We start from the raw sequence: 21118 nt of genomic DNA on the forward strand, positions 1-21118 counted from the left end.
ATTGTAAAACATTTTTTATTGGGTTGGTAATATATTCGTAGCGTTTTTATCAAAGACTTTTATTTAAAGGAGATCTTTACTTATAATAATAAATTAATCGATTATGTATTCGCCATCGCTGTTTACGACCTCCTCCCACCTCTCAACCAATTTGTCAATGCCTTTCCGCCAAAAATCGCCCGGTCTGGTATCAAAGAAGTTATTGACCCAGTTTTTAAGGTCCTCTTCATTATCGAAGGTAACGCCCCTCATTTGGTTCGACGGAGATCGGAAAAGATGATAATCTGTGGGTGCAAGGTCCGGAGAATACGGCGGATGCTGAAGGACCTCCCATTCGAGCTCTTGGAGTGTGGCTTTGACGACTTGTGCAACATGGGGTCTGGCGTTGTCGTGAAGGAGTATGGTTTGGCCTTGTCAATGACGTCTTTTCAGTTGAATAGCTTCATTTACGCGGCGTAGCTGGGCTATGTAGAGCTCCTTGGTGATCGTGACATTCCTATCGAGCATTTTCCAGTGCACCATGCCCTCCCAGTCCCACCAAACACATATCATGATCTTTTTTGGATGAAGGTCACGCTTGATTAGGACAGTTTTGTAGAGCAGAAAGAGCTCTATCGAATGAATATTTACACTTTGTCAAACAGAAACAAATCGTTGTAAAATAAAATAAAATATAAAAACGCTACGAATATATTCCCCAACCCAATATTTATGTTAATTGGGTATTGATGTGGTTTTTATCCACATACTTGTAAAAGGTTCTAATGATAAGATCTGTAGGATCTTAACATCAGAACGGCATAGTCGCAAATTTTAAGAAAGTATTTATGAATCATTTATAAAAGTCTTCGTATAAACTTAGGAAAAAAAAAATTTTAATAAAAGATACAAATATATTTTTTTTTAAATGTAAACTTCAGATAAATTAATCAAAAAATAATTTTTTCTAATTTACTTCTATGGTTTATGTGAAAACTTTTATAAATGATTAATATATATTTTCTCAAAACTTTTTAAAGTGACTCTGCCGTTTTTTCCCTTGTACTCTTCATCTGCTTATTTACGAAAATTAACGGCTTACAATATTTGTGAGAAGTTTCCGTTGTTTAAACCAGTTGCGTTTCAACGAATTTATCCGCAAATTTATGTGAACTTTGGTTTACAAGCGTTGGGTTTTTCAGTAAAATTACGGAAGCTTTAATCAAATTCAGCTGCCGGATTATTTCCGTAAATAAACGGAAATAATTTAACAGTGTATCTAATATTTTAACAGAAAAAATCGTTAAATTTATTAGCTATACTAAACCATTAAGTAAATAAAGCTATAATAAAGTAAATAAAGGTATACTAAACAAAGTATTAACATAATGCATAGACAACATTAAAAATTGCCCATGAAGGACAATGGTAAAAAATCTAACTTAATGATTAAATAATAAAAGCAAACTTTTACGTGAAAAAGTACTAAAAGATATATATAAAAAAGAGATTACTGATTTCAAAGTCAGTAACCTGGTAGTATACTACAAGAATACCGACTCCAAATTAAAATATTAAAATCTTTCAAAACAATTTATAACAAAGCTGGAAAACAAAGCACACAAAAAAAAAAAACTTTGTCTTACTGAGACTTTTCGTGCTCTGTTAAACGAATACTTGCATGTTATTTAATTGCAGAATCAAGAACACCGGGGCTGGGGGCACGTGCCCCATAACTATTTTTCTAAAAAATTTTTATTAAGAAAGTTCTAGATATAAAAGACTTTTTTTTTAAATTGACGATTGTGCCCATCCTATCCTAAACCTGTGTTGTCGGCCCTGAATTGTAAAGCCATTTGTCAGTATGTTGAATGCAATGCAAACCCATGAGTTTTCAAACAGAGGAGTACAGTTTGCCATTAACGGGTGAGAAACATGGCTATTATTTTTTCGTTTTTTTGTTCTTTATTATAATATTTAATACAATATTTACAAATATATCAATAAGAGAAATTACATGCAAAGAAATAGTTAAAAATAAAGAATAAAGATAAAGAACGCGGATACTCAAAGAAGACCATACAGGTCTTGTCACCGAGAACCGCTGTTGAAGAACTTTGAACTTAATTTAGATTTCAGAAAAAAAATAAATAAATAAATACAAATTTTAAACTTTTCTTTAGTTATGGTCTTTATGGCTTGAGTTAAAATACTAATTCTTCTGAACCGCATGACTCAAGCGAAAACAATATTATCATAATATTCTTGATAAACAAATACGTCTCGCATCTTACTCGCATCTATACGATCACTGATTCTTGTTACTCAAATGTATCTTACAATTACACTAATCTTAATTGTTAATTAATTAATAAATAAACGAAAATAATAAGAATATGATTGCACTAGGTACATCCAAATGCAAGGTTGTCCAAAATATTGTGCAGAAGAATTTATCAAATGTTGGTGCGTTTACGTTTACGCTTCCACCGACAAAAATGCTAAACCACTGTCAAAGGATGGTTAACTTCCAAAAGTATCATACATACAATGTTTGCAGATACATCCATTCACATACATCGATTTTTTTTTTAATTTTTTTTAATTTTTTTTTTGTTTTTATCTTTTTATATATTTTTTTTATTACAAAATTAAATTAAATATTAAAAGTATGTACCGTTAGTAATACAAATTATTTACAAATATTACGAATTAAAATAAAAATTAAAGTAAACAAGTAAATAATAAATGACTACTGTACAATTAATGTCAGTGCAACTTTTAACAAAATTCTAATAATGGTGTTTAAATATAGTTTCTTACATAAACTTTAAATCATTATTGTATAAAAGTAATATTTAAAAGAGTGATGACAAAATTAGGTATAATTAAAAGTATATAAAAATATTTTCAATTGAGAAAATTTCTTTTTTAAGTTTTTTTTTTGAACATATAATAATTCCATTCATGAGAAAAATCTAAATTTTTTAAAATTATTTGGTTCCATAAAAAACTCTACGAAAAGAAATGCAAAATTTACCAAAGTTTGTTTGAAATTTTAGTTGTTTAATAAAATTATCATTTCTTAAAGAATATTTATTTTTTTTTCTTTTAAAGAATATAAATCAAAAAAGGAAGCTTGAGATGAGTTGGTTTTACATTTAAACATAAAACAAAGAACATTATAAACATTTACTTGATATATCGTCCCCTCAGTATTATCTTGTTCTATCTACAAATTTTTTTTTGTTGCAAAAACCAATTTTTATTGTTTAAAAAAGTATAATGTATTATTTCCACTTATCAATAAATTATTACCTTCTCTGCTTCGTCAAGATTTATTCAATTTGACTTTGTTTTAATTACAATTTTACGGATTTTGTTAGTTTTATCTTATTCTATTTCACTTTTTTAAAACATTTTAGTATTATAATGTTCTAATGCCCAAATCTGCAAATCAACGTTGTAGCGCAAGTCACGTGACTTTTTATTTTGATATTTTCAAAATGTCGTCAAGTAAGTTTATTGGTTTAGTTACAAAAGAAACAGTTGACTTTGAATTACTTAATACCGACTCGTAAGTAGTTTCTATTACTATGGTAATTTTAAAATTTGAAAATAAAAAGGAAAATTTTATTTTTCCGATAATTGGATTCCATTTTATGTTCTTTTAACGATAAAATAGTCAACTATTATATCGTGCATTATCAACTATTATATAAATATCGTGCATTAACGGGTTAAAATAACTTAAGACTAGCTTTCATACACAGTACTAGTAGTTAACTAACTATAAATCTATATGTATAACTATATATATATAACTATATGTATAACTATATATATTGTGCCTTTAAATAACTATATATATATTATGCAAAGTCTTTAAGTAAGACTAAATTCTTTATATTATTTATTTCCTAACTGTAAAAAAACAACTTATATTACCCTGCTAATAACGATGCTTATGAAATTCCAATTGTCATTAATTTTTGATTTTTTTTTAATATTATGTTGTTTTTAAATGTAGCTAAAGTTTATACTTTTTATTTCTACAGTGTCGATTCAAGTTTCCACAATAAGCTACTACATACGGATTTAGAAATAGTTGTGCCAATAGAGCAACTCTCGACAAAAAAAAAAGTTGGACGTAAAAGAACCAGAAATCCAGATAGCTGGAAATGCAATGTCAATAAAAAAAGGCGTCAAGCTGGCCAGGAGTATAAAAGCAGGAATAAAGTGATAAGAAGAAAGAGAGAGATCAATAATGAGAAGGACTGTACTAACTGTAAATTTAAATGCCACATTTATTTTTCGCAAGAGCAACGGGAGTTTATATTTAACAAATTTTGGGGACTCAATGATGACCTCAAAGCACACTTTTATAGTGAAAATACAACACGTATTGTATAGCACTATTGCCGTGCTAATACAAATAGAAAATACTTTGAGTCTGAATTGTCTATTAGTCGACTGTATGAGTTTTACCAAGACTTTTGTCAGCAAAAACGATTTCAACCGGCTAAAATGCACTTATACTCTGAAATTTTTTTAACTGAGTTCAATATTTCTTTCCAGCAAAGAAAAAAAGATAGGTGTGATAAGTGTGAAATTTTTAAAATCAAAAGTGCTGAAGGTATTTTTAGTGATTGTGAACGGGCTCAGCATCCAAGTCATATTGAACAAAAAGAAGATGCACGCGAAGAGCGCAAAAAAGACAGACAGTCAGGACATCCTGTTCTCTGTTTTGATTTACAAAATGTTTTAACAGTTCCCAAGGCTGAGATATCCAACTTCTTTTATCTTAGGAAGCTGTCTGTTTATAACATGACAGCACATCTTTCTTTAGATAAAGATGTTTATTGTTGTATCTGGTCTGAAAGCCAATCTGGCAGAGCCGGACATGATTTGGCATCTGCAATCCTACGAATTTTAGAATCTGTGCTTACCACCCATCCACAACTTAAGAACCTCATTTTATGGTCAGATTCTTGCGTTCCGCAAAATAGAAACAGTATTATGAGCACGGCAATAAAGCATTTTTTAAATGCTTATCCTGATGTTGAATCTATCATATCTAGATCTAGATAGAAAAATAACCTGACTTTTTAATTTTCTTAATTAGAACTTCTTCGATTGTTTTTCCACAGCATTCAATAAGTTCGTTTTGTGCGGTTTTAGATATATAAGTTACATTTTTAGGAGCAGAACGAATATGGTGCTCAAGAACTTTATTCAATACGAAAATTTAAAAGCTCTACAAAGTTACATATACCAATGTTAACTTTACATGTTTCTCCAATATGTGGATGATACTTATTGTCATCACAATGACCTCGAAAAGCAATATCGTTGCGGCCAAGAAAAATAATTGTCTTTATAATTGGAATTAATTTATTTCGATTAATTATAATAAATTTTTTTCTTAGATTATCTATGACAACTTCAATCAGATTTTTTTTTGAATTAGATCTAGATTGCAGCATGTTCAGACAATGCATTGACATTTGATGAAGTCGACAATTATTATTGTGATCCATATAAGCACAAGTTGCATTACCCCATATTTTAAAAGGTTGTTGAATAAAGTTGATTATTGTGGTATTGTTTGGAATTCTGCTACCCAACAGTGTACATGGAAGGCAATATGCTCTATCTTTAATCTGTGAGTAAGCTAACCAGGATTATTCAAGTAGCCATTTATGTAAAAATGATCATTTTTTTTCCCACCAGAAACAGGAAAAACAAAAGACAAGTTAGGAATAAATATTTTATCAACTAGATCTAATAACATTGAACCACCTTTGCCAGCAGATAGATGTTTACCGCGCTCATAGTAAGTAGAAACATCATAAAAAGGAAGGCTTGAAGACTGATCTGATGAACAAGGATTACAATTAAGTAAGATTGGATTAGGAGTAATATCAATACTTACATCTACAATTTTAGTTTCATTATCTATGCAAAACTTTATGTGAGATTAAACTAATGATTTTTTACTTGAAAATAGATTTTTAGGAGGTTGACAAGATAAATTAAGAACCTTAGTGGTAACAGAAGAATGCGATAGAACACTTGGCAAAACTGAACACGATCCTCTTTTTAAATAACTTTTGACAAATTTCTTTAAGCATAAACTTCTCTTTTCACAATAGGGACAAAATGATTTGGTGACCACATATCTTTATCCTAGGAAATAGAGCGACAATCAGTGTTACACCATAAAATACTCAGAATTTCTTTATTTGCTTTATGATCACCACGTGGGTATATACTCACATTAAATAACTTTTTATATTTTTCAAGTTCAAATTCAGGATAAACAGAACGAATTTGCTTATTTAACACTGTAGATAATGAAATTAAACAAAGAAAAGAAGCAAATTTATTGTTTCTGCAATTGTTATATGCTTCTTTTTTTATAAGTTCAGAAATATTTATATCATTTAATTCTGTAAAAGAATCAGAAGACTCAAATGAAACACATGCCATGAAAACACTAGAGAGTGAAGAAAAACTTTTAGATTTCACTTGGTTTACGATTATTGGGTACTTGAATAAAAGGTTGCTTTCTCAAACAACTCAACAGAAGTTAATAGTCGAAGAATTTTATGTGTTTTATCTGATGAATTTATTAATAAAGCAGCAGAGTTGTAAAGACAGTTACCATTTTCCATTGACCTGTAAAGTCATATCATTAGGTACGTGAGTAAAAATAAGAAAATTTAATAGTAAAATTTAAAAAAACAAGAACAAAAAAATAATAAAGTAAATATTCAAAAATAAAATTTAAAAAATTTTTTATCATTATGAAATGTTAAAACAATTCTTAAAAATGTTATTTTGTAAATATAATCAAGTTTTTTTTTTAAATCTTATAAAAAAAAAAAAAATTCAATGTTGCATATATATTAGATATAACATCAGATAGATATAACAACAGATAGATGTAACAGATAGATGTATCACTTACTCTTTAGGTAATTATACATACACATTATATAATTATAATTTTTATTTCTCAATTCTCAAAAAATTGAATAAAAATTCTTGAGAAAAAAATTAAAGTTATTATTTGATTTAATGATTAATCTAATTCAAATTATAGGTCTATGTTCTTTACATGTACGTAAACCAAATGTCGCGCAAGGTTTTCTTTTTTGTTCTGGTTTTTTTTTACATTAAACACTAATACTATGATAGTAAGGGTTTTCAAGTAATAATTTATTGCAATATTTTATATTTTATATAAGAAAAGAACAATTAAATTTTTAAAGAAATTTATGGTTTGTCTGACTCTTTCAAACGATCTTACAAAAAGTTATCTGTAATTTATTTTATTTATTCTAGTTTTAATAGAAAAAATGAGCAACAACAACAAGGGCAAGACTTACAAAGATATTAAGTCATATTTTAAATAACAACGATGAGGCACATTGCAATTTATGTACTATTAATTATGAAAATTTATGACAATTGAAAATATGAAAAATTATGACAATTTATGTACTACTAATTATGAAAATTTTTATGCAAAGGTTCAACAACGATTGGTATGCAAAGACATCTTGAAAATGTCCACAAATACACTTGCGTATTAAAAAGATCTACATCTTATCAAAATAAACGGAATAAAGCTGAAAATCTAACTAATCAAACTATTTTAAAATTTGTAAAACAACTAAACCTGGCTGAATTGATTTCTAAATTGGCTGCTGAGGACGGTATATCGTTCAATAAAATTACTAAAAGTGAATTTATACGGCAAAGTATGACAGCCAGGGGATTCAGATTACCTCAAAACCCTTCTGAGGTGAGACGATTAATGGTGGAATTTTACCATAGCAAGAAAGAAGAGATAGTACAAATTATAAAGAAACTAAAGGACGAAGAAAGAAAGTTCAGCGTATCTATTGCTGAATGGACAAGCGTTAAAAATTGTAGACTCATGGGTGTTCATTTATACAGAAATAATGAAAATAATTTATTTAACCTTGGTTTGATTTTTATCGAAAGAAGTTGTATATCAGAAATAACTTTGGAAATACTGTCACAAATATTAGAAGAGATTGATCTATATTTACAAGAAGATATTGTGGCGATGGTGCTGGGGTTATGAAGAAATATGGTAGATTATCGCCTGCCTTGCAGCAATTATGCTACAATCATGCCATACATCTAGCAGTTTTGAAAATATTTCACACTGAATCGAAAAATGAAATAAATAAATCAGTAGACAAGCATGAGACTGTAAATAGCGACAATGATGCTAACATTGGAAGTACAGAAGATGACTTTAACTTGGAAATTGACGTGTTATGTAGCAAAAACTTTCAACTTAAATCCCAAATTAAAGATGCAATTGTAGGAATATACGAAAAATTGTAAAACTCTTTAAAAATTCTTCAGTGAAAAATGGTGTTTTACAAAAATATGTAAAAGACCAAGTACAAAAAGAATTGACTTTGCTACTAGACTGTAAAACACGCTGGAATACTATTGAAATAATGGTGAAACGGTTCTTAAAAATCAAAAACTGTGTGCAAATGGCATTAAGTGAATAAAATTTAAACCATTTGTGGAAAGATAATTACATACAAACTGTCGAAATTCTATTAGCTGTATTAGAACCAACACGAATGACTGTAGAAGCTCTAAGTCGAGCAGATGCAACATTATTAACGGCCTAAGAAGCCTTAAAATTTTTATTTAATAAATTAGAGTAAGAATAACTAATGTAGAAAGAACCAAATAAGTAGAGAATTCTTAAACAATATCAAAGAAGAAATAAGTAAAAGGAGAAAGTTGAGATATAATAAACAATAAGGAATGAATATACTAAAACAAAAGGAAGTTCAGAGAAATCACAAGAATGCAATCACTAAAGTAATTAAGTTATTATTAAATTTTGTCTTATAATATCTTATAGCTGGTTTAATATAAACCATCTTTAAGAAGAGTTCTCTTAAGACCTAGATTTTATAAAAATTACAATTAATGAGAAGAAATTCTACATGGTGCCCAGTAAAAAATAAAAACCAAAATTATTTTAGACAGCAAAATAATTCAGTGAGATATCAAAAATGTTTACCTTCTCTATGCAGCCAAACCTTCTTGTCTTGAATGTTTTCATTTTAAGTGCTGATTATATTGTGTTGTTTTAATGATAGAATGCCTAAACCTTTTGCCAAGCCCGTTAATCCAAATGCTGCACCACGACGTTCTCCATATGATTCTGATTCAAACAGCTAAGAAATAAATAATTACAACTAAATTATTACAAACAAAAAAATTATCAACTAATATAATTATGTATTTAACTCTTTATGAGCCAAATTATGAAATTTACTTAAAAAAATAATAATTTCACAACAGTTAAGGGCAAATTAATAGAAAATATAAAAAATTGTTGCCATTTAGCAACATTGGCCTTCCATAGTTAAATAAATTTAAAAAAAAAATGTTTAAAAAAATGTATACCTTTTTTATAATTGTATAAAGAATACCATAATGATGAAAACATAATTAACATAATTAGAGAACATTATTAAGATTAAGTTTATAGCACAATAGGTTTGACTATGCTAAGGCAGTATCGATATAATTTATAAGCTAAGTAAGTAAGAATTATTGATTTTATTGTAACTAAATTAAAACATATTTCATATATATTACATATTGCATATACATTTTAGATAAACACAAAAACATATTGCATATGCATATTAGATAAACATGAAAATAGTAAAAATATTGCAGGCTACATACATTACTTCATTCCTAATAAGTGATACGTTATGTAATTTTACCACTCTAAATACATGAAGGAGTTATTTTTTGTGAAACCCATGGAAACAAAAATTGTTTCCATGGGTTTTGCAACCCATGGTTGTTGAATCTTTATACTCTGGCCAATGATCTACGCAATCATAGCAAACATCAACATAAAGGTTTGGTAGTAAAGGTTTACAACCACGTTTATTTGTACTTTCATCAATATCGATCAATCTCTTTGATGGTCTACCAACTGACCGTGAAGGTAGTTCTTTTCCAGCAGATGTAAGAGCTTCAACCACATTGGAAATAAATTTTAACAGTGAATACTGACTTTTTTTGGGTAAATTTAATTGGTCAGCATAACAACGATATATAAGCCACCCATTGATTTTACAGTTATCAACACAATGAAATATCACCTTCAAACACCACCTGTTTTTATTGGGGTACGATAATAGGATATCAGCATGTCAGCTAAGTCGATTCCTCCCATAGAGTTATTATACTCCTTTACAATTTCAGGACAGGAAACATTGACATGTGATTTACTCTTTCAATTCCATCTTTTGACATTTGATAATGAAATGGGGGTAGAAAATGTAGAAACAAGTTGAATACATTTGTTGTCAAACCATCTCACCAAAACCAATCCTGAATTGACATCTCTGAAATAGCAGCTGCTGCCGTGTCCTTTTTTTAAAATTCTTTCTCTGTTGAGAGGGGACATTTTTTAATTTTGTTTGATCTAATTGTTGCTGTGGCTAAAATTTCATCAGCATCAAATACAGATCCAAAGATGTAAGATGTAAAGATGTTAAAAAAAAGTTTATGATTCAGATTTTTCCGAAGTGTTTCATAAAACTTTCTTACAACATATTTAAGGCCAAAGGAGATCCGCATGGTTTTAAATCCTTTCTCAAGCAAAGTGGATTATCTTGCAGTACTTTTCCAAGGTATGTTGGCAACCAATTGCACATACTGTTTTGTTCAGCTGGCATTGTATACAGGTACTGACAATTGGTATTCAACTATCTAGTCCATGCATTTGATTTTTCAATAGCAAATGCATAATTTGTTTTATTCTGTTTTTAGGCACAGACAAATACTAGTCAACTATCTGGAGAAGTACTGCAACAACACGACTTTACTGAGGACATCTCTACTAAGAGATTTCAAGAATGAGGAGATAATGATCCATCTACAAGCCCTTGGACTCTGGGGCAAATTCTTAACTGGACCTTGGATGGCCCTTTTTTATGCAGAGGAAAAACAAAGAAACCATTTTGAATTGGTATGCAATTTTTTTTATTCTTACAATGTAATTTAAACATTTAATGCATGTATTTATTTATGATCTAAAAAAATAACTTCTAATAAAAAATATCTTCTTTTTAGGCTGAGTATCTCAAGTCTGCAATTAAGGTTGTGAAAATACTTTGTGATGAGCCGGAATTTCTATTGTCGTCACAGTTAGATGCATTTGGTCGCCCACTGATTTCTGATGAGACATTGGTTACATTACGCATTATTGAAGGGAAGTATTTGGAGCAATTGCTTTCTGTTTTAAAAATAATAGCTAATGCTACAGTGACAGTTTTAAAAAGGCAGCTGTCAAGGTACTTGACTGGTGAACTCTCTACACCGACCCAGTTCATGCAAGATAAGTTAGTGCCCCTATGAATAATATTTGGGCTGAGAAAACCCTTGGCATGATAGACTTTTTTACTCGCAGGGAGCCTAATGCTGAAATTTCATTTTTAGATGGCAAGACAAAGGTGAAGGTGAACAAATCTCTGGACTGGCTGTGTAATAATACAAAAAAAGAGCAAGAAAAAATAGTTAAATTTTGTATATCTAGGGGGGCAGTTTCAAGAAAACAAAGTAAAGAGAGAAGGTTGAGAGGAGAAGAGTTAGCAAAGTTACGGTTAAAAGAAAAAGGTCAGAAGAGAGAAATGGAACAGAGAAATAGATTAGCTAGAGATATAAAAAAACTTATTTTAGAAAATAGTTTAGATATTGTACATAATTCCATTTTCTCTTCACTCTCAGAATACCAAAGAGTCAAAGTATTAGAAATGTTAAATGAGGATCCAGTTAAAATTGAAGGAGCTAGAGTTGAACATTTATGGAATGAGGAGGGGAATGAAGTAGCTTATAAGGGAAGAATAGTTATGAAGTTACCACCTGTTACTGGAAAAGTTGTTAGTTTTAGAATTGCATATTGGAAAGAGGATGAAGAAGAAGATGATGCAGAAGACTTTAAAATACCAGTAGATAGCCTCTTGGCTGACGTTGCTCTTGGTGATTTAGTTTTCTATTGATTCAGGTTCTACATTTAGTTACCGGTATTTAAATATTAGACACATGCTTAAAATAGTGTTTTATTTTAGTTATGCATTTTAATTTTTTTGTTCTTTTGAACGTATTATTTTTTATAATTAATTGTGTTTAACTTTATGTTGTTGTCAGTTTTACTCCATTTTAAAAGATTTTCAATATTATATTGATAATTAATATTTATATGAGCCTCCTTTCAGCAGACTAGTAATTTTTACCTTAAACATAAAGTTAATGTAATGAGTCATATACCTTAGAAAAATGAGTCTTCTTTGCACTTAGTTTGTGAACTATTAATTTTTAAATTGCATTCTCGTCAAAATTCACCCCCACTCCACTTTGTTTTTTGTATCTGATAAGATGAAAATAAGCTATTTGATCCATAAAAAATGTAAAAAATTAAAGATCTGATAATGATAAACCACTGTTTTAAATTTTATTACATTATTTCAGTCGGTTTTTTACTTATGCAGTTTTTAGTGCCAGTAACGCAAAATATTGGTCACGGTTTTTCTTAATTTTCTATAGCAGAAATTGCCACTTTTACACGCGGAAAAAAAATCATAACTTCCGTCATAGTTAACATAGACAGACAAATTAGGCGTCATTGGATAGCTCTCATTAAGCTCTATGTAACAGCATAAGTTTTGTAATTGTATTATTATATTGAACTTTTTATCAAAGTACCTAACATATTGCTATTTTCTGTATGTATGTATGTATGTATGTATGTATGTATGTATGTATGTATGTATGTATGTATGTATGTATGTATGTATGTATGTATGTATGTATGTATGTATGTATGTATGTATGTATGTATGTATGTATGTATGTATGTATGTATGTATGTATGTATGTATGTATGTATGTATGTATGTATTTATGTATGTATGTATGTATGTATGTATGTATGTATGTATGTATGTATGTATGTATGTATGTATGTATGTATGTATGTATGTATGTATGTATGTATGCATGTAATGTATAGTCTATACATTTATAAAACAGCGAGTTTAAAAACTAAGTACAAGTATTAGGAAATAAATGTTCCTTAAAAGTGTATTACAACCATTATGAATTTTTTGTCTTATTGCTGAATCATCATAAAATACAGTAGCACTTTATAAATGAACAAATTAAAGACTAGGTTTTGAGGTTAATGGCTTTTGTTTTTTGTTGCCAATCAGCAACAATGGCCCATAAAAAGGTCAAATAAAAAATAATAAATATGAATTACAAAAAATATAAATAATAACAATAAAAAGAAAAAACTGCTAAAAATAACAATATAAAAATAATTATAATAAAAACACAAATAGTAAATAATAAATAATAAAACAGATAATTAGTTTTTTTTCTTTGAAAATTAATCAATGTAAGTTATTTAAAAAAAAATTTAAAACCTGATTAAGTAAATTTTTAATAAGATCTGGAGCATCATCTTTAATGGCAAGACATAATGGAGGCAAACAATTTGCTACTGCCTCTTGCACCTAAAATTAAACATTTAACACTATTTATAAATAAACATAACTTATACAAAAAAATTAAAAGCCTAGTATTTACCTGTTGAGAGGGTGTTGTTAAAGCAGCCATTAACTTTAAAAAGATTGGTTTTATCTGAAAGTACAACATTAAAAATTATTTAATATAATGGCAAGATATGAATACATAAAATAAAATAAGTAACTCTCCTAATATACTTACTTTAGGATCAGTTTTAGAAAGATGTTTAGCAAGAGATCCAGTCAAAATGATTACTGTCTAACGTATTACATCGTGTGCAGGTGAGTCTGGTGCTGAATCAAGGAACTCTTCAAATATGCTTAGAAGCAGTGTCATGTGATTCTGACAAAAAAATATGTATATTGTTATAAACACAGAAAGACTAAAACATGATCACAGATGACATCATTATAAAACATGATGAGAGATGACATCATAATGACATAGGGTCTTAATATTTGCATCAACTTAGGGTAATGATACATTGTATAAACTAGATGTCTAACTTGCAGGATTTTATTGGACAAAAAGTAAAACCACTTTTTTTTGTTTATAACAATAGTCGGCCATTTGTAAAAAGGGCAAAAGCTGAAGCCGAAGTGTGGAATAAAGTCAAAAATGTAAGTCAAAAGTCCCCAATAAGTTAAAGATAATTCAAAAATAAGTTTTAATAATTATAAAATACTTATAAAAGTTTTTTTATGAGTTTTTTCATGTTTATTAAAAAGTATTTTAATTCATAAAAATACTTCAAAAGTGCCTGTTGTTGTAACTTTTCGAAATATATTAAGAAATCATAAATCATTATTTTACAAGTATTATAATTTCCGCTTAACATTTTTACATAAACAAATAGTATTTAAATTTAAAATTTATTTACTTCATTTAAGAAAAGAAATTTTTCTGTACAAATTTAATTTGCCATTTGTAAAAAGGGCAAAAAGTGGCTTCACTTTTCAGATCAAAGTTAAACATCTAGTATATATAATATATCATTCATTTAGGGTCAAGAGCTGAGTTGATAATATCTACTTATAAATTATAATTGCAAAATATTATTATTCTGAAAATTTATAGAACTTATTTTAAATAAAAAAAGTAATATGTTTTATTTTAAAGGTTTGGTAACTAATTTGTTACCCCATTTTAAATACTTTAAAGAATAGAAGCAAAGCTTAATTTTTAATTCTTAAATTTTTAAGGCTTGGTAGCTATGTTTGTTTTTTTCTAAATACTTGGTTGCATTTAAAAACATTTGGTTATTTTTATTTTATTAAAGTGTTACATGACTTTCAAAGTATGACTTTTAACTTTCAAAAAATTTAAAGTAAACAAGATTTTTAAATGAAAAAAAAAAATTCTAATAAAATGATTTTAAATAACTTGGAAAATGTAAAAAAAATTAAATTTAAAAATATTATAATAAATTTTGTAATTTTAAAAATAAGGGTATTTTTTAAATATTTATCTGGCTAAAAATTATAAAGAGAAATTTTTAAACATTTATAAAAAATTAAAAAGAGTGTCTTTTTGTATTTTATATAAATGTTTAAACACATAAGTTTAAAGATAAATATAATTAATAAAAAATACATAAACATTTTTATGAAATAATTATAAAAAAGTATAACTAATAATTATCAAAAACTATATAAATAATTTTTATTTTAAAAAATATTTAAATAATAAAATTTTTTAATTAATGCTAATTGCTATTCCATATTTTGAATTATGATGTAATTTGAATAACTCTAAAAAATTATATATAAAAAAATACAAATTTTTTATTCTATTTTATCAATCTACCTGTCCACAATGGTTAACATATGCAAGAGCTGCATCTAACATTTGCTTTCTTACAAGTTCATTACGATCGCTAAAAGCAGTAGGCACAAAATATCGAAATAAGACTTCCACCTCAAGAAAAAATAAAATAAAACTAAATTTCAAGTTAAAAATTTGTAAAAATGTAGAAAAAAAAAATTTCAAAAAATAAAAATACCTGTTCATCAGGAATAAAGGCAACAATTTTTTCAAGAGTTGCATTAAAACTCCTTGACGCGCTTCCCAGGGATCAATAAAATGAACTGAAACTGCTCGACCAAAGTTATCAATCACAGGAGCAGGAATCTTTAAAAGTTTTATTCCATTTTAAAACTAATTTATAATAACAATTACACATAAACTAAATTTAATAATGACTTAAATAAACCAAAAGATTATTAATTAAAGTAATTAATTAAACAAAAGTAACTTTTAGGAAAAAAAGTAATTAAACATTAAAAAAATCAAAAAACTTTTCAACTAAAATTTTTTATCAAAAACAAGTTTAATAAAAAAACTAATCCATTAATTATAAATTAGTCCACAAAAAAACAACAATAAACAAATGGAAATTACAGCAACATCGTTCATAAATGAATATTAACATAAAGATTTCTTAACAAGAGAAAGTTTTTCTTTGAAAACTGTGTTATTAAACTAAAAACACAGTTAATTGTAAAATGATGATCTTCTAAACATATGCAAATTTTGTGTTAAATATCAACTCTAATCTAATAAAAATATAAGAAACTCAAAAATTATTTATTCATGGAAATTCATAGAACATAAAATCATGAGATTAGGAGTTACCAAAAAATTTTTAATAACTCATACCTTATTTTGTTCTTCGTATGTCATTAACAATGTACTGATAACCATAGGTGCTAATGCCGGTTGCTCTCCAAGGGAAGTTGCAAGAGCCATACTTGATGCTATACGTATGTCAGCCAAAGGATGAATTATGTCTTCAACTAAGTCACATGTCATTCCACCACTCACTGTTAGTTTCGCTTTTTCCCACAGCCTTATATATAAAATATTTTTAAGTATTTTTAAATTAAAATTTTAAACTATTTTGCCGCATTAAAATAACGTAAAACATTAATACGTTATCAGATAAAATACAAAACTATTAAACCAAAATTAAAGTTTTGGTAAATTATCAGAACAGAATAATTAAAGACACTCTCACTGAACTAAATTTAGTTTGAAAAAAACTGTTACAAATAAAAAACTGGTTTTATATACATGGAGGTTTTGGGACTTCAAATATGTTTAACAATCCAAAATCCTCCATCTCCATTACAAATCTTAAAAAAATGCGCAACACTTTCAAAAAATTGCAAAATTTTATTCTGATGAAATAAAGCATTTTACAAAGCAAAAAAAAGTAAAAAAATAATAAAAAACTCAATTTAGGCTACTAAAAAGTTAAGGTGTTCATAACTTTATTACATGTTTATGTCAAATCATTTTATTGAAAACAAACCATTTTAATTAAAAATTTTATGTAATTTGCTCATTTGATATTTTCTTTTAAAGTAATTAATAACAAGATATTTCAATAACATAAAATCCTAATAAAGAATTTATCAAAAAAGTAAAAAACCAAACTGTTCTTCATCTTTTTCTAAAGCGAGAGAAAAAGTATGCGTAGTATGTTACAAGAAACCAGTAACCTTAACTAGTCTTTTTAGTTAATTTTTAAAGATTTTTTCATCGTCTGAGTACAACTTCAATGATCTACTCTTTGAATCTGGAATGTGCTAAACTTGTAACAGTTCTTTATTAGCATGCTTTGTAATGCCAGTCTAACAAGACAAGTTTATAAAAGTATTCAAACAGGTGAAGTGACTTTAATATGTTAGTTCAAAAGAAAACGAAACGAGAAAAAACCACATGTAGGTTAATTCAACCACATAAATTTGACTAGGGCAAGTTAGATAATTTTGTTTTATATTTACAACTTTTTTTTTTTTTTTTCCAAATATCTTCGCTTCCAACAAGGCTGCAAGCAGCCACTAATTAAAGTTGGAAGTTACTGAAAGAGAAAAGATGAAGATTGTATAGCAAGATAACGATTGACGGACAACTTAAAGGATTGCAAATTATATGAATCAGGAAAACAATATGTAGGAAGCGAATTCCAAAGAGCTGATGTTCGAGGAAAAAAACTAGACAAATAAGCGTTTTTGGAGCACTTAGGAACAGTCACAAAAAAAGGATGAGACTTAATTAAATGACAAGTAACACAAGAATGAATTTTAATAGATGGCACAAAAGATGCTAGTTCTTTAGAGCAGTGCCAATTGTAGTATTTGTAGAAAAGAGAAAGAGAAGCGACATTACGACGATGTGATAATGGTTGGCTGCAAGAGCAGGTCCAACTATGTTTACAATGCGCTTTTGCACCCTGTCTAAAAGAGAAAGGGCATCATTAGAAGAGTTTTTTATTTCTGTCTTAAGAAAATATCAAAGCTGATAGTCCTTGGCCTTGCCTTGCCTTAAGACCAAAAATTAAGGCCTTTGCCTTAGTCTTGGCCTTGAAAATTTTTGCCTTGGCTTGATTATTTTGGCCTTGGCCTTCAAAATCAAATATATAAAATTAAAGAATTAAAAGTTTTCATTCTTTATTTTTATGTATTTTTGTTTTTGGCTTTCATATATATCTACAAGTATATTTTTTTATTGACTTCATAGAATTCTGTGCATAACCTTAGTTTATTTTTACAACATTTGGTTTTATTGTCAAAGCAATTGTTACCTACAGTTTTGTTAATAATTGGTCTTAACGTAAGGCAAAAATTTAAGTATTTGGTCTTGAAAATGTTTGCGTAGACCTTGGCCTTGACCTTAAAAGTCTTGGCCTTGCCCTTCGTTAAAAACTCTGGGAAAGACCACAATCCAATTCATATAATTCTAACTAAATTATTCAAGACAATTAAAAAAAAAAACTTAACTTCTGTTTAAGAAAAGATCACAATCCAACTCTTTGTAATAACTCTAACTAAACTATTGAGGACATATAAAAAAAAATTGAGCTACATCTGCATTTTTGTAATAAAACTTGCCCCAGTATAATTGCGACAAAGCTCAAAATTACGGTTGTGTTAATTTTTAAATATTTTAGTTGTTTTATTGGATTCTTTTGCTCAAAATATGTAAGTGTACACATTTTCAGCTTTCAATTGCACACAGAACAGAATATGTAAGTGTACACATTTTCACTTTCCATTGCATACAGAACAGAAACAATAGCCAAAACCATTTCTCAAAATGGTGGTTTTGGTTGGTTTAAGGCAAAGTTTGAAGAGTCATACCATGGAACCCGTTTGGAATTGGCTTTAAAAAATTGTCAGCTATAATTAATACAAATAATAATAAAAAAAAACAGTTTATAAGAAAATTAGGTGATAAAATTTTATAAAAGGTTCATAACTTATATAAATCTTTGAGTGGTGTAAAAATTAGAAAAATCTTAGATTTTAGGGTTGCATTTTATAAAAAAATTGGATGCTTTCACATGGAATTGCATTTTCATGAACGAGATAAGAAAAAGCTTGAGAAGATTGCTGAGAATGAAACAAGTTTAATTTAACATTTATCAAATATGAAATTATTTTTTATTTCTTCCAAGAATATAACCCACCACATGAATAATAATTATTGACATACCTGTACCGCCATATTGTTAGCTTTATGATCTTTACAATTCCTTTTAAATGTGCATCTTGAAAACCTAAACAAATAACAACAAAAAATTTTTATTTAAAATAAGACTAATATGTCAAGAAATTCATTATAAAATATAGTATATACATAGTATAAATTTTATTATGTTGTTATGTATAATAAATATATACATATATATATATATATATATATATATATATATATATATATATATATATATATATATATATATATATATATATATATATATATATATATATATCAGGGGCTAATCTATACCGTTTTTGATAGTGTCAATTTTGGGCGCAGCCCAAATTAAAATATTAGGATTTTTTTTTCTTAAACGATCTTTATGGCAAATACTGTTTTTTTTCGAGAAAAAATGCCGATTTTCCATTAAACTTCTTCGGGACGGAAAATGATATGTTCTTTAAAATGTTTAAAACCTATATTATAAAATATGTGTGAAAAAAGACGCATGTTTTTTAAAAACTTTCTGCTCTATGAGACTACGTGTCTTTTAAAAATTTCCTACACTGGATATTTGGTTATTATGGTTATCATGGTTGCTGCTGAAAAACAAAACGCTGATTGTACATGATATTTTTAAATGTATTTTAATCTTATTTAATTATTGCTATTATTATAATTAAAATTATAACTGTGCCCCCCACCCCCACCCCCTCTCCCTCCAACATCAAAAAGTTTATTATTAAACCAGCTTTTATTTATTCAGTTAAAAATCGTAAGTTTTATTTATACAGTTACAAACAATAAGTTTTATTTATACAGTTACAGATACATTTCATAAATTTCAAGAAACAGTGTACTTTTACTTTTATTTCAAATTTAATTTTGAACCTTGAATTATTTAAGAAACCTCAAGAAAATCATTTCAAAAGATTCTTTAAAATTATTTTTATAGCGCTTAATTGTTAAAATTGATTGTTTATTGTTCAAAGTTGATTGTTGGCTTATTGTTTAAAATTGATTAGTGGTTTACTGTTCCAAGTTGATTGTTGGTTTATTGTTTAAAATTGATTGGTGGTTTACTATTCAAAGTTGATTGTTGGTTTATTGTTTAAAATTGGTGGTTTACTGTTCAAAGTTGATTGTTGGTTTATTGTTTAAAATTGATTGGTGGTTTACTGTTCAAAGTTGATTGTTGGTTTATTGTTTAAAATTGATTGGTGGTTTATTGTTCAAAGTTGATTGTTGGTTTATTGTTTAAAATTGATTGGTGGTTTATTGTTCAAAGTTGATTGTTGGTTTATTGTTTAAAATTGATTGGTGGTTTATTGTTCAAAATTGATTGGTGGTTTATTGATTAAAACTTGATCAGCAATAATCATTGCAACGCAATATATAGCTACAATTACATACATATAATAAAAACTTTGACTTGAAAAATAGATTTTTGGATGGAATTTTGGATGAAATTTTGGATGAAAGAGATAGTCTTTAACTCTCTGATCATTCAACACTTTGATCATTCTCTTTAATCATTAAGAAAATCTGATTAAAAAATTCGTAATTCAAAGCAGCAGGATTGGTGTCTTCATTGTATTAATTATTTTGATCTTTTTAACGAATGACTCTGTTTAAAAAAATCATTCTTAACCCAGAAAGAAAAGCAAACAAATACATTGGTTTTTTTTCATTCTCCAAAGGAACATTTTAATCCAAAAGCATCAAGGAACTATTTTTTAATCAAGATATCATTTGTGCTTATTAATATATGCCAAGAGATAGTGCTGCTAACAATGGATCAGCTGCCTTAGCTTTGTAGCAAACATTTTGTAAAGAAACTTGTGCAGTAAATAATCATTTTGAATGATAGAATAATGCAACACACTAGTAGAAATATTCAACACCATAGTGAAATAATCAAATAATTCAACACCATAGTAAAATAATACAATGATTCAACACCATTGTGAAGTGATGGAATGATTCAACACCATAGTGAAATGATAAAATGATTCAAAACCATAGT

General features: G+C 27.7%; 1 protein-coding gene across 2 annotated transcripts; it reads right to left on the minus strand.

The window, feature by feature from the left end:
* Positions 1-9074: 9074 nt before the first annotated feature.
* Positions 9075-16447, minus strand: LOC136084285 (stalled ribosome sensor GCN1-like). 2 transcript variants are annotated; one of them, XM_065804354.1, is made up of 7 exons: positions 16264-16444; positions 15608-15735; positions 15412-15522; positions 13807-13947; positions 13666-13719; positions 13503-13592; positions 9075-9227 (listed from the first exon to the last, which is right to left on the minus strand). In XM_065804354.1, exons 5-7 carry the CDS (start codon positions 13693-13695, stop codon positions 9114-9116), a joined length of 234 nt encoding a protein of 77 aa, XP_065660426.1. In that variant the 5' UTR covers positions 13696-13719; positions 13807-13947; positions 15412-15522; positions 15608-15735; positions 16264-16444; the 3' UTR covers positions 9075-9113. The 2 variants fall into 2 exon arrangements, 1 of the variants encoding a protein (XP_065660426.1); XR_010640450.1 differs by having other exon boundaries at positions 9077-9227; positions 16264-16447.
* Between the last annotated feature and the right edge of the window lie 4671 nt (positions 16448-21118).

This window comes from Hydra vulgaris, chromosome 08 (genome assembly GCF_038396675.1).
Source record: "Hydra vulgaris chromosome 08, alternate assembly HydraT2T_AEP".
NCBI lineage: Eukaryota > Metazoa > Cnidaria > Hydrozoa > Anthoathecata > Hydridae > Hydra > Hydra vulgaris.

Bases quoted from the DNA above. Each gene is read 5' to 3' on its own strand.
- LOC136084285 (XM_065804354.1), bottom strand. From the start codon at position 13,695: ATGGCTGCTTTAACAACACCCTCTCAACAG. The intron at 13,593-13,665 runs GTAAATACTAGG...GTTTAATTTTAG, and splicing joins TAACAACACCCTCTCAACAG to GTGCAAGAGGCAGTAGCAAA. The intron at 9,228-13,502 runs GTTTTAAATTTT...TTTATTTCTTAG, and splicing joins TTAAAAATTTACTTAATCAG to CTGTTTGAATCAGAATCATA.